This window comes from Somniosus microcephalus, chromosome 14 (genome assembly GCF_052327205.1).
Source record: "Somniosus microcephalus isolate GS21.2 chromosome 14, FLI_Smic_1.0, whole genome shotgun sequence".
NCBI classification, from domain to species: Eukaryota; Metazoa; Chordata; class Chondrichthyes; order Squaliformes; family Somniosidae; genus Somniosus; species Somniosus microcephalus.
Window position 1 is genome coordinate 83,282,510 of NC_141000.1, and position 14,000 is coordinate 83,296,509.

A 14,000-nucleotide genomic window follows, 5' to 3' on the forward strand; every position below is an offset into this window, starting at 1 on the left:
ATAAGGTCAGAAATGGGGATGTTCGCTGATGACTGCACAGTGTTCAGTGCCATTTGCAACTCCTCAGATAAAATGAAGCAGTCTATGCCCGCATGCATCAAGAAGTGGACGACATTCAGGCTTGGGCTGATAAGTGGCAGGTAACATTCGTGCCACACAAGTGCCGCAATGACTATCTCCAACAAGCGAGAGTCTAACCACTGCCCCTTGACATTCAACGGCATTACCATCGCTGAATCTCCCACCATCAACATCCTGGGGGTCACCATTGACCAGAGACTTAACTGGACCACATAAATACTGTGGCAGCAAGAGCAGGTCAGAGGCTAGGTATTCTGCGGCGAGTGTCTCACCTCCTGACTCCCCAAAGCTTTTCCACCATCTGCAAGGCACAAGTAAGGAGTATGATGGAATAGTCTCCACTTGCCTGGATGAGTGCAGCTCCAACAACACTCAAGAAGCTCGACACCATCCAGGACAAAGCAGCCTGCTTGATTGGCACCCTATCCAACACCTTAAACATTCACTCCCTCCACCACCGGTGTACCGTGGCTGCAGTGTGTACCATCTACAAGATGCACTGCAGCAACTCACCAAGGCTTCTTCGGCAGCACCTCCCAAACCCACGACCTCTGCCACCTTAAAGGACAAGGGCAGCAGGCACAGGGGAACACCACCACCTCCAAGTTCCCCTCCAAGTCACACACCATCCTGACTTGGAAATATATCACCGTTCCTTCATTGTCGCTGGGTCAAAATCCTGGAACTCCCTCCCTAACAGCACTGTGGCAGTATCTTCACCACACGGACTGCAGCAGTTCAAGAAGGCGGCTCACCACCACCTTCTCAAGGGCAATTAGGGATGGGCAATAAATGCATGCGTTGCCAGCAACGCCCACATCCCATGAGCGATTTTTTTTTTTTTTTTTTTTTTTTTTTATTAAATGAATACACTAAACGTTCCAAGGAACTAAGAGAAAATATTGAATAGAAAATATTCCACAAACCTCCTTTGGAGTTGTTCACAGTAAGTCAGAAGGTACAATATTTTAAAGACAGAAGCATCATATCATGTTTTCACGACCATTTATTTATTAACGGCCAGCCCTGGGATTTCACTTCATGTACATTCGGACTCATCCATTTTCTGTTCCTGGACTCTATCCACCCCAATCCTGGCCTCTACCGTCCCCGATCCTGACGCTGCCCACCCTTCCTGCATCCCTTTCAGGATTTATCTAAGGGCCACTACTTGCGTCGCAATGGTCCGATCTTCAAACCCTCTTCATCAGTGAGCTACCTGGGAATGCCCATCAGTATTTCTGACCTAGACATGCTGAATTCTGTTTACAGATATAAAATGTTTTTCTGACTTTCACGTGCACTTAGAAGCCTTGAAAATAAAGTTACATGTTTTCTTGCTCATCAGATGCTTGTAACAGACTCCTTAACCCAGCCTCTACCAATGCAACAGAGCCAAATTCATGTTGTCCGATGAGATTTGCTGTTCGAGTGCCACAAACAATGACTCCTCGGTGTCAACATTCCACAACAAGTAAGAAACTGAAATTAATTTATTAGATTATTAGTGGCAGTTGATATTTTGTGACAGTGCCCACAGAAAAATAACAAAGTTGCCTCTCTCTTCTTGTATCTGTTTCTGACATTGGTTTCTACTCTCTAATTCTTTCTGCATTTTTCTCTGTCATTCTATTTGTTTTCCACATTTTTTCTTTTTATTCTCACTTTCTGTTCAACTTTCACATACTTTTCTGTTTTTGGTGTGCATTTATCTTCAAATTTTGTTTCTTAATGTTCCTTTCACATTTTAGCCTGGATTTTAACCCAGCTCACCCGATGGAGCGGGTGGTTGGATGAATCGTGTGGCATTCCTGATGCGTTCTTGCCCACCATTATTTTTTCAGGCAGGCGAGGGCCTAATTTGATTGTGAAAGTCACAGCCCACTGACGTCATCAGCACCACAACATGATCTTTACTCTAAATCGCAGGAGCCCCACACAATGGCAAACCCGCTAGTAAAACCTAGTGGGAGTAGGGTCTGGGAGAGGCACTGGAGCTAAATGTAAAGGGACTGAGCTGCAGCTCAGTACATCATTGTATTTTTACTTTGGGCTAGAAATTCATGTGGTTTGCGCCACACATTAGCGCCAACACGCCGTTGACAGCTGATGCCGGTTCAATCGCCGCACGCCATATCGGTGTTGCCGGTAAACTCGATCGCCAGGGACCGCGCCATGATGGAGATCATGACGTCAGTGAGTGCGCAACATTCACTAAACATCCGCCCTCCAACACTGGATTTAGCCAGTTACCTTATCGCAGCGCAGAACAACAACAGGGAGAGCTGGCGTCTCCCAGCAGGAAGCAGGCTGCAGCAGCGATATTTAAAGGCACCATCCCCAATCAGCTGTACCTGACAGGGTTTTGCAGTTTCAGTGCCTGTTTGCTACTTCCTGCAACTGAAATAGCTCTCTTTAGTTATTTCAAGTTTTTTTGGTGATGGGGAGTGTTGATTCCAGTGCAGAAGTCACCCATTATTTGTTAAAGGCTTCTGCTCACAACAATTCCTCACAGTCATGGGGGCTGCGGGATTGCAGGATTACCTCAGGAGGAGGAGGAACGGGAGGGAGGGTGGAGGCAACAAGACAATCGCCCTTCTGGACTCCGATTCACATGAATGAAACCCCAGATCCCCGTAGCTCACCACATCCCCATCGTACAACCCCTGTCTTGTGGCATATCACATCACCTTCCTGGGCAAAAAGGTGAAATGAGAGAGACCACAAAATTTTCCAAACGCACTTAATAAATTTATCTATAAACATTTCACACATATGACATGAATTCTAATAACTAATGACCCTTGTGCCTGCCATAGTTGAATAGCTGTCATTGTGTGCAAGGTATGAGATGTGGATGTGAATGTTGCTAGGTAGTGATTGTTGGTGGGTGAGTGCTGGGGTTGTGGTGCATTGAGCAATGTGTGAAGCTTGTGGTACAGATGGTGGTATGAGGCATTTGTTGACACCTTCACTCATCCTGACCATCCATGTGAGGTCATTAAACATCTTCCTGCACTGGGTGTGGGTCCAGGGAACCACAATGCTGCCGTGATATGCTGTGCCACCTCCCTCCACATAGTCTGGCAGACTTATGGCGAGGACCCCCCTGCTAGTTGGCGAGTATAGGACCGCCCGCCTTTTCTCCACCACTAAAACCAATGCCTCCAAAGCTTCATCTGAAAACTTCCGGGCTCTCTCCCTGGGGCGACAATCTGCCATCAGGAATTGTAAAGAGGTGCTCCTTCTCCTTGTCCTTCTTGTTATGGTTCTTGAGGCAGCTGCACACCCAACAATGCTGAGAATGAGGTGCTGCAGCATTAATGAACCTCCCCTTTAAGTAGTGAAAAAACCGGTGGCAATCATTACTTGAGTTTAGATTACACCCGATATTGGTCCATCTTTTCAGTGTAACGCCAATGAGCTTGGGTTTTTAGACTAGATTTATGGCTCCAATCATTTTAAGGAGGAGTGAGGACAAATTTTGCGTGCAGTCTGTAATGATCAATAACATGTCATTCTATAGTGGACACTAGGTGGGGCCGTAGAGCTGTATATAGCTGTATGTATAAGACTACATTACCCAGCTGTATGTATATTAAGACTACATTACCCATGAGGCACTAGGCTACCCACAAGGCAGCAGTCAAGATGGAAGCCTCTACAGATACTGTACCTCATCCACATGTGCTCAATAAAAGTGTCTAGCAAAAGCTAGCTGTGTTCATAATAAGAATGTCTATTTATTAATGAACATAAGATGGTACCAGGATGGTGAAGATCTGCTAAAAATTGAAAAGCGACATGGAGAATTTGAAGCCACCAGAGCGTTTGAAACTCACAGGAAATCTCGACTACAATTGGCAGACTCTTAAACAACAATTCGAACTCTACATTGCAGCCATCGGATTCGGTACGAAGCCAGACGCAAGGAAGATAGCGTTGCTGCTTACGGTTGCAGGCCCACAGGCGATAGAGGTATTTAATACATTTGTATTTAATCCAGAGGAGAACAGAGAAAAATTAGAAGATGTGCTAAAAAAAATTTGATGCACATTGCTCTCCCAAAAAGAATGAGACCTATGAAAGATACATCTTCCGTTCTCAGACACAGCAGCAAAATGAGACTTTTGATAGCTTTATAACTGATCTGAAACTGAAAGCACAGACATGTAATTTCTCTGAGCTCAAAGCATCCATGATTCGTGACCAGATTGTGTTTGGTATTCATGATAAAAAAAGTCAGGGAACGTCTGTTGAGAGAAACCGAACTAAATTTGGAAAATGTGGTGAAAATATGCCAAGCCAGCGAGCTAGCTCGAAAGCACACGAAGACTTTCAGCGAAATCAATAATGATGCGATTGTAATGAGTGATAATGCTGCTGTCGGTGCTGTGTCCTACAAGGGGAAGAAACGTGGGCAGAACAGAAATGAAAAGCAATCGGAGGATGAAATTTTTAATTGTAAACGCTGTGGTTACAAACACCAGTTAAGACAATGCCCAGCGTTTGGAAAAATGTGCACAAAGTGTAATGGAAAGAATCACTTTGCCAAACAATGCTTTTCAAAAGTAAAAACTAAGAAAGGGCAACGAGTTAATGTAATCGAGGACACTGATTTAAGTGAGACAATTTTTGTACGAATGGTGTCATGTGACGATATCAAAAAGGATACAGAAAATGTGCAGCCCTCAGAAATGGACAATGCTGAACATAAAGTTAATGCAGTAAAAGTGGACAAATGGATGATCCCACTGCAGGTAAATGGAGCATTAGTTACCTTGAAACTAGACACTGGGGCAAAAGCAAACTTAATCAGTATGAGTGACATTAACAATATGAAAGAAAAGCCCAAAATACAGAAAAAGTCAATACTACTGAAGGACTATAATGGACAGAAAATAGATAGCTTAGGTGTATGCAGACTCAAAGTGACAGTCAAAGACAAAGTGCATCATCTCATGTTTTCTGTTGTGGCTGAAAGACTTGATTCACTACTGGGTGACAAAGCTTGTGAGGAATTAGAACTGGTCAAGAGAGTCTACCGTATAAACTGTGCCATAAACAGACCAGATGACTCGGTGGATTCTGTAGTGAATGATTTCCAGGATGTGTTCAAAGGATTTGGAGTTCTACCATTCACTTACAAGATCCAGCTAAAGGAGGATGCTCAACCAGTGGTACATGCTCCACGAAGAGTTCCAGCACCCCTGCGTGACCGGCTCAAGAATGAACTGGACAGAATGACCACACTGGGAGTCATCAGGAAAGTCGAAGAGCCAACAGACTGGGTTAACTCCATGGTATGTGTAAAGAAAAAGAACAATGATCTAAGAATATGCATGGATCCAAAGGACTTAAATGCAAACATAAAACGTGAACACTACCAGATTCCCAAGCGAGAAGAAATCACCAGTGAAATGTCAGGTGCCAGGTACTTCACAAAGCTCGATGCCTCACAAGGATTTTGGCAACTAAAACTGGATGAAGAGAGCACCAAATACTGTACCTTCAACACACCATTTGGCAGGTATTGTTTCCTCAGAATGCCTTTCGGGATAATATCTGCATCTGAAATCTTTCATAGAGCGATGGAACACATAATTGAAGGTCTGGAAGGAGTTCGGGTCTATGTTGATGACATCATCATCTGGGGCTCCACACTGAAAGAACACAATGAGAGACTGACTAAAGTGCTACAGGGCATACGCCGGAATGGACTGAAGCTCAACAAAGCCAAGTGTCAGTTTGGCATCCAGGAAGTCACTTTCCTAGGAGATAATCTATCTGGTAAAGGAATAGAGCCAGATATGGAAAAAGTAAACGCCATACTCAAAATGCCCCGACCCACTGACAAAAAAGGAGTACTACGCATCATGGGGATGATAAACTTCATTGGAAAGTTCATTCCTAACTTGTCAGCCAAGACAGCCTGTCTGCGAGACCTGCTACATAAAACAAATGAGTTCACATGGACAGAAAGACATGAACAAGAGTGGATAAACCTCAAAACAGTGCTGACAACCACACCTGTACTCACCTTCTTTGACCCAACCAAAAGAATCAAAGTGTCAACGGATGCATCAAAAGATGGCCTAGGTGCGGTCTTGCTACAAGCAGAGGGTGAAGATTGGAAGCCTGTTGCCTATGCCTCCAGGTCTATGACTGATACTGAGTGTCGATACGCCCAGATTGAAAAGGAATGTCTAGGCTTGGTAGTTGGACTAGAAATGTTTCATGGCTACATATATGGACTTCCCACCTTCACAGTTGAGACAGATCACAGCCCACTGGGTGCCATCATAAAAAAGAACCTGAATGAGATGTCTCCAAGGATTCAACGACTCATGATGAAGCTGCAAAGATATGACTTTGAACTGATCTACACACCAGGCAAATACATAGTGTTAGCCGATGCACTATCCCGAGCACCCACAATGAGTCATGTGAGCTCTACTGAAGAAGACGTGGATGTTCATGTGAGTATGGTCACTGCTGCGCTGCCCGTGTCAGACACAAAATCAAAGCAAATAGCAGAAGAAACAGTAAAAGATACAGTATTACAAACAGTAATAGAGAACATTCATCATGGTTGGCCAAAAGGTTCCTGTCCAAAATATTTTCACATAAGGTCAGAATTGAGTGTCGCAAGTGGACTATTACTAAAACAGAACAGAATAGTCATTCCACAGGCTCTACGTCAAGACATGCTCAAAAGAATTCATGAGGGACACCTCTGAATTGAAAAATGCAAAAGGAGGGCAAGAGACACTGTTTATTGGCCTGGCATAAATAAGGACATTGAGAACATGATAGGCAAATGTGAGACATGTCAGAAACACCAAAACAAACAAGCAAAGGAACCAATGATAGTAGCTGACATACCAACAGCACCATGGCAAAAGGTTGGTATGGACCTTTTTCATTTAAATGGTAAAGACTATCTAATAGTGATTGACTACTATTCTAACTATCCTGAGATGGCACTGCTCTCAAGCACCACAGCAAGCAGTGTCATAATGCATGTGAAATCCATCTTCGCCAGACATGGAATTCCCAGGATTGCCGTTAGCGACAATGGTCCGTGCTTCAACTGTAAGGAGTGGCAACAGTTTGCAGCACATTATGACTTTCAGCACATCACATCCAGTCCTTTGTATGCTCAGTCAAATGGTAAGGCAGAGAAAGGTGTTCAAGTTCTCAAGCAGCTACTGAAGAAAGCGACAGAAAGCAAGTCTGATCCTTATCTCGCCCTGCTGAGCTACCGAGCCTCACCTTTAGACTGTGGTCCTTCACCTGCTGAACTACTAATGGGTCGCAAGTTGCGCACCACGCTACCCTGCTGTGCAAAGGAACAGCAAAGTGAGGAACTGAGACAGAGACTTCAACTGTTAAAGCTGAAACAGAAATCATACTATGACAAGTCATCCAAAACTCTAAAACCATTGACAAGAGATGATGTTGTCAGGATTGAGGATCCAGATGCATGGAACAGGAAAGCTACAGTTCTTGAGGAAGTAGGACCAAGGTCATACACTATTAGAACTGAGGAAGGACAGATTCTCAGGAGGAACCGCCGTTCCCTCCTAAAAACACGAGACTATTCAAGACCAGATTGATGACAATGCCGCAACTGCATCTTGTGATTCACCGCCAGAACAATCTCATGAAGACACATCAGACTTACCCGTGTTGAGAAGATCCACACGTGAAGTAAAAAAGCCTGATACACTTAATCTTTGAGTACAATGTAAAGCTTTGAAAATGTGTTGACTGTTTTGAAAATGTTTATGTTTATAGAGCACTAACAAAAGTGTTACTGATATTATCTTTATTGTTTTCTTGAAAGTTGATTGATATTGATTTTGTTAAACCTCAAAGAAAGGGGGATGTAATGATCAATAACATGTCATTCTATAGTGGATACTAGGTGGAGCCGTAGAGCTGTATATAGCTGTATGTATAAGACTACACTACCCAGCTGTATGTATATTAAGACTACATTACCCATGAGGCACTAGGGTACCCACAAGACAGCAGTCAAGATGGAAGCCACTACAGATACTGTACCTCATCCACATGTGCTCAATAAAAGTGTCTAGCAAAAGCTAGCTGTGTTCATAATAAGAATGTCTATTTATTAATGAACATAAGACAGTCTAGACGATTTTCACCTGGCACTACTTAACCATTTTTAGTCTAAACCCTGCACATTTCTTGGCTATAGCGAATTTCTAGCCCTTTGTGTTTTGCCGGTAAAGTTCTCAGCCTGCAGGTCACTTATTTCAAACTGTTTACTGCCTTATCAGCCTCAGAAACCTTTATCTCATCATCATTGGTTCTATTATTGCTAGTTTCTTCTGCATGGAGGAATAGCTGGAGTAAGAGGAGCAGCAGCAGTTTCAGCATCCTCAGGGACCATTGCCTCTCAGAAGACACCAAGTAATGGGGGGCTGCTCATAGCAGACCATATCCAGCACACACGGTGTAAAAGCCAAGAGTCATTGGATCTGTCTGAAGAGCAATGCCTCAGGAAGCTGCGCTTGATCAGGCAGCCTGATGTAGACACCTTCTGCCTCCTGCAACAGGACCTGCTGCCTACTGGACTCGGGGGGGGTGGGGGCATGGGCATGCTTTGCCAGTGACAAATATTGAGTGATGTGCTTACTTTCACTGCCACAGGCACTGCATGGCCAGCTGGGAGAGTGGGTTACAGGTTTTGTTGCAAGAGGCCGCAAAGTTCTGTGACAGCCTCTCTTGAGAAAGAAGCGCAGCCTAATGACACGCTACTCCTCGTCAAACCAGAAGTAGTTGCCCGTGGTTCACTAGACCCTGTGGGTAGGGTGAGCATGCCTGCAAGCACCCCATCTCCATTGTGATCTCCTCAGAGCTCCTGAGGTTCCCTGATCTACTGCTGCTGTTCTTTCTCCGCTTCCTCCAACCAGAGTAGAGTGGCTGGGATGACCCTTATGCTGAACACTGTGCAGTCCTTATGAGATTTTTGAAGGCTTTGAAGCAGAATAAAGCAGATAAACACTAATTTATGAGCCAGAAACTTCTCAAAAAATCCAGCTAGGTGAACAGCAAACAGATCACTTTCAGTCCAGCTTACTGAATACTTGCAGGTGAGTTCCCCTTTAAATAGCATTTCCAAACGATGTTTCCAGCATGTACCACACTGTACCAGTGGGTAGCTCCAGCACTGCAAGCTTCTTCCATTTTTTTTTCATTGACATCATAGAATCTTGATTTAAATGTATTAATGAGGCTCACATGCGCTTCAGGTGCCCTCGTGAAGGTCCCCATCAAAATGGCAGCTGGCAGATTGGAAGCAGAAGTGGGACAGTTAGTGCAACCTCGTGAATTTCGGCGTGTTACCGTCCCATTCCAGCCCAACAGAGGCAATTAAAATCGGCCCCCATATTTCTATATCTGCATCTCTATCGCTTTCTCTCCATATATGCCTTTCCCTCTGTGCCACCATCCTGCAGCACCCCCCCCACCCCTCACACCGCACAGAACCATTTGAGTTCTTTCTTATATACCTAACATGCCGCTGCCCTTCTTCAGGAACAGGAAGAGTGACAACCCTATCTTCCTTCAGCCCAGTCCCTCAGGATCATTGCAACAGACTAAGATACAAAAGGCTGACAAGCTTAAGCCATAGGAATTTGATCTGTGATGCTTTTTATTTTCTTACGTTACAGCTAATCCCATCCTACAAAGAGCTGTTGAGCAAGATCTGACCTCCCAGAAGCCAAATAATTGTTGTTCCTTGCACAAACCGCTTTCCATTCCTGTAGACGTCTTGAAAGGCATTGGGACAAGTTAGTACCAAACTCTTGTAAATTCATATTTTCGACCAAAATAAGATTTGGATTAAGATGTTTGCCAAATTAAAAAATCAGATTTTTTTAAAGCTTGAAATAAATGAATTTGTAAAAGGTAGGTCATGTCTGACGAACCTGATTGAATTTTTTGAAGAGGTGACTAAAGTAATGGATAGGGGCATGTCTATGAATGTTATTTATATGGACTTCCAGAAGGCATTTGATAAAGTCCCTCATAAGAGACTGTTAACTAATGTTGAAGCCCATGGAATTGAAGGCAAATTTTATGACCTGGTTAGAAAATTGGCTGAGTGGCAGGAGACAGAGTGTGGGGATAATGGGCAGGTACTCTAATTGGCAGGATGTGACTAGTGGTGTTCCGCAGTGATCTGTGTTGGGGCCTCAACAATACACTGTATTTATTAAGGACTTGGATGATGAGAGAGAAAGCCACATATCCAAATTTGCCGATGACACAAAGATAGGCAGCATTGTAGACAGTGTAGATGAAAGCATAAAATTATAAAGAGATATTGATAGATTAGGTGAATGGGCAAAACTGTGGCAAATGAATTTCAGTATAGGCAAATGTGAGGTCATCTACTTTGGACCTAAAAAGGATAGAACAGGGTACTTTCTAAATAGTGAAAAGCTAAAAATAGTGGAGGTCCAAAGAGACTTGGGGGTCAGGTACATAGATCATTAAAATGCCATGAACACGTACTGAAAATAATCAACAAGGCTAATGGAATTCTGGCCTTTATATCTAGAGGACAAGGGGGTAGAAATTATGCTACAGCTATAGAAAGCCCTGGTTAGATCACACCTGGAGTACTGTGAGCAGTTCTGGGCACCTCACCGTCGGAAGGATATATTGGCCTTGGAGGGAGGTTTACCAGAATGATACTCGGACTCCAGGGGTTAAATTACGAGATGAGATTACACAAACTAGGGTTGTATTCCCTGGAATTTAGAAGGTTAAGCGGTGATTTGATCAAAGCTTTCAAGATATTAAGGGGAACAGATAGGGTAGATGGAGAGAAACTATTTCCACTGGTTCGGGATTCTAGGACTAGGGGGCATAATCTAAAAATTAGAGCCAGACCTGTCAGGGGTGAAATTAGGAAACACTTCTACACACAAAGGGTGGTAGAAGTTTGGAACTCTCTTCTGCAAATGGCAATTGATGCTAGATCAATTGTTAATTTAAAATCTGAGATTGATCGATTTTTGCTAACCAAAGGTATTAAGGGATATGGGGCAAAGGCGGGTCTATGGAGTTAGATCGCAGATCAGCCATGATCTCATTGAATGGCGGAACAGGCTTGAGGGGCTAAATAGCCTACTCCTGTTCTTATGTTGCTATGTTCCTAAATACTGATATGGCAGGAGAGTAGAGTAGTAGGCAGCTTGAAAGGGAAAGTAAGCTTTAGGTGCATAGGTAGGAAGATTGAAAGAGGTTAAACAGGACAAGACAGTACAAAAGAAATCAGAATGTGGTAAGCAAAAATAAATGACACAAAGGGATTCCAAACTAAAATGTGTATATATATTAATGCACAGAATATAAGAAAGAAAAATTGGAGAACTAAGGGCTCGGATTTTCCGGGGCCTATGACCGCATACACGGCCATAAGTGCCTTGCACGTTCTGGGGTTACACATGGGTTGCGCATGCACGAAAACCCGGAACTTGCGATCTGTCAAGAATCTTCTTGACAGATCCTCCACATGCGCAGGAAATGGACATTTGCTGGCGGAGAGTTGGGCTATTTGCCCAACTCTTGCCCAGCGAATGCCCATGAAACTCTTACGCCTGGTAAAAGCAGGCGTAAGGCCTTCTTTTACCAGTGTAAGGGTGAAAATAAATAATAACATTAATTTTTTTTAAATCATTCTGACATTCAAAAAGCTGTAAAATAAGTGTGTGTTATTTTTGGCCCCTTGAAAAATGTTTAAATTTATTTTTCAAAAAATAAAATTTTGTTTTAAATGTTTAATTAAATTGTACTTGAATTAATTTTAAACATGTAATGATTTTTTTTTATTTCCATGCTGTAAAAATGTATTTTTTGGGTGATTCTTGTTAAGCTTATGGGGATTCTGTACGTAAATGGAATCCCCATAAGCATAATGGGAATCCCCTTTCTGATTGGTTGGGCTGGCCCATGTGATCCCAGGGGCGCTTGCGAATCGCATGTTCCCCTGGGATACGTGGACCTCTGCGCATGTCTACGTGAGCCTCCGTGGATCCAAGACCATCAGGTAGGTGCGTAGCTTTATTACGGTTCGGAGGCATCCACCCGTGGGAAGCCTCCAACCCCAAATTGAGGCCCAATGTAATTGATTAAAATATAAAATCACGAAAGAAATAACTGAAATATGGCTTCATCTAGATTCAGATTGGTAGTTAAGTATACTTGGATATAAAATTTTCATGAGAAATGAGGGAAAATGGAGGAGCTGTAGGTGTATTATTTAGAGCAATGTTGTCCAATATGTTAGACACTAGGCACATATGCCTAAATGGGAATCCAGATATGGCTAAGTGCATTTCTGACGGGGAAATAAAAAATGAGTAAATAACACCGTCGTTGGGCATGTGATCTCAATGCTCAAATTTGCATGTTTATGCATGTGTACTTCAATCTTTTTGATCCATTTGTTGGTAAAAAGGTAAGATGAAGCACGGAGTGTGCAAGTGTTTTTTGATCGCTGTGACTGCTTTACTTCCTTGGTTACTGAATGGTGGTAACTATGTTAAGTAAATACACACATGTGAAGTACCGTTATCTTTGTTATGTGAGTGTATGTAAGGCCTTTTCTACTAAAATTAGTGCATGTGGCTAAAATGGCATTGCCATAGCTACACCTGAGGCTGACATTTCTATTGGACAACACTAAATTAGAGACAGTGGGGTGCAGATGAGGGGGTGGTTAAATGGGCAAAAATTCCAAGCTTGCCGGGAAGCCTGCTCCGACCCGCCAACTTCTGGCTCCCAGGAGACGGATTGGCATTTAAAATATATTAATGAGGCTGGAAGCCTCAGATTTAACCTGCTTTGCAGGTTTTACTGTGGCCAGCTGGGTTTCCCGGAAACCTAACAGCTGCAGCGAGGCGAGGACAGTCTCAAGGAGCACTCCTTGTGGGCCAGGAGGAGCAGGACTGCTTCCTCCTGACCACCCAAGATTGGACCCCTGGGGTCAGGGACCGGAACCGGGTCCTGCGGCCTCCTCCGAGTGCTCCCCACCCGACTGAAAGCCAAGCCTGTCAATCAGGCTGACTTCCAGGCAGGGAACCTGTCTGGACCTGGAAGTTAAATCTCCACAGCGTACAGGGAAACCCAACCTTCCAGGTTTGCTGCACACTACCAAACTGCCACCCCTACCATCTACTTCCAGCGCGTTGGGAAGTAAAAATTCCCCCCAGTGTCACAGAATTAAACTGTAAAAGAAGTGGTCTAAACTGAATCCCTTTGGATTAAGTTGAGGAGTCAGTCACACTACTGGGAGTATTTTATAGACCATTAAACAGTGGAACTTGATGAAATTTGTAGACAAACTATAGAGGCATGTATTAACAATAGAGTTATAATTGTAGGAGTTTGTAAATACTAAAAATAGACTACGGTAGGGATTAACCTTGTGTTGAGAAAGGAGACTGTTTAGTCATGTGTTTAGAACTGATCTGGTTATGGATAATGAAATGGAGTAAGTGGGCAATCTAAAAGTAGGGGAACATTTGGGAAGCAGTGATCACAATAAAATTGGGTTTAATGTATAACTAGGAAAGGAGGAATAAAGCATTTGAGTCCAAGGACTGGGAAAGCAAATAACAAGGGATTGCCAGATTAAATGGAAAAATTGTCAAACCGAACTGTAGATCAGCAATGGGAAATATTTAAACAGAACTACAAATCAAATGTATTCTTGTAAGTAAAAAGGGAGTGTACCTTAGATGCAAGAATTTTTTTTTAAATTAAGGTGATAAAAAAGGCTTTCTATAGATGAGGATAATCAGTTAGAGTTGCTAAGAGATTAAGGAGGCAAGTTTGTAGTGAAAAGTGAGAGAATGACAGAGATTTTAAAG

General features: G+C 43.2%; 1 protein-coding gene across 1 annotated transcript in view; it reads left to right on the top strand.

Annotated features, from left to right (window-relative positions):
• Positions 1–14,000, top strand: part of spag17 (sperm associated antigen 17) — a 348,837-nt gene that overhangs the window by 296,556 nt on the left and 38,281 nt on the right. The window contains 2 exon segments of the mRNA XM_086006806.1: positions 1,430–1,555; positions 9,789–9,908. Coding sequence (XP_085862932.1) covers positions 1,430–1,555; positions 9,789–9,908 — 246 coding nt within the window.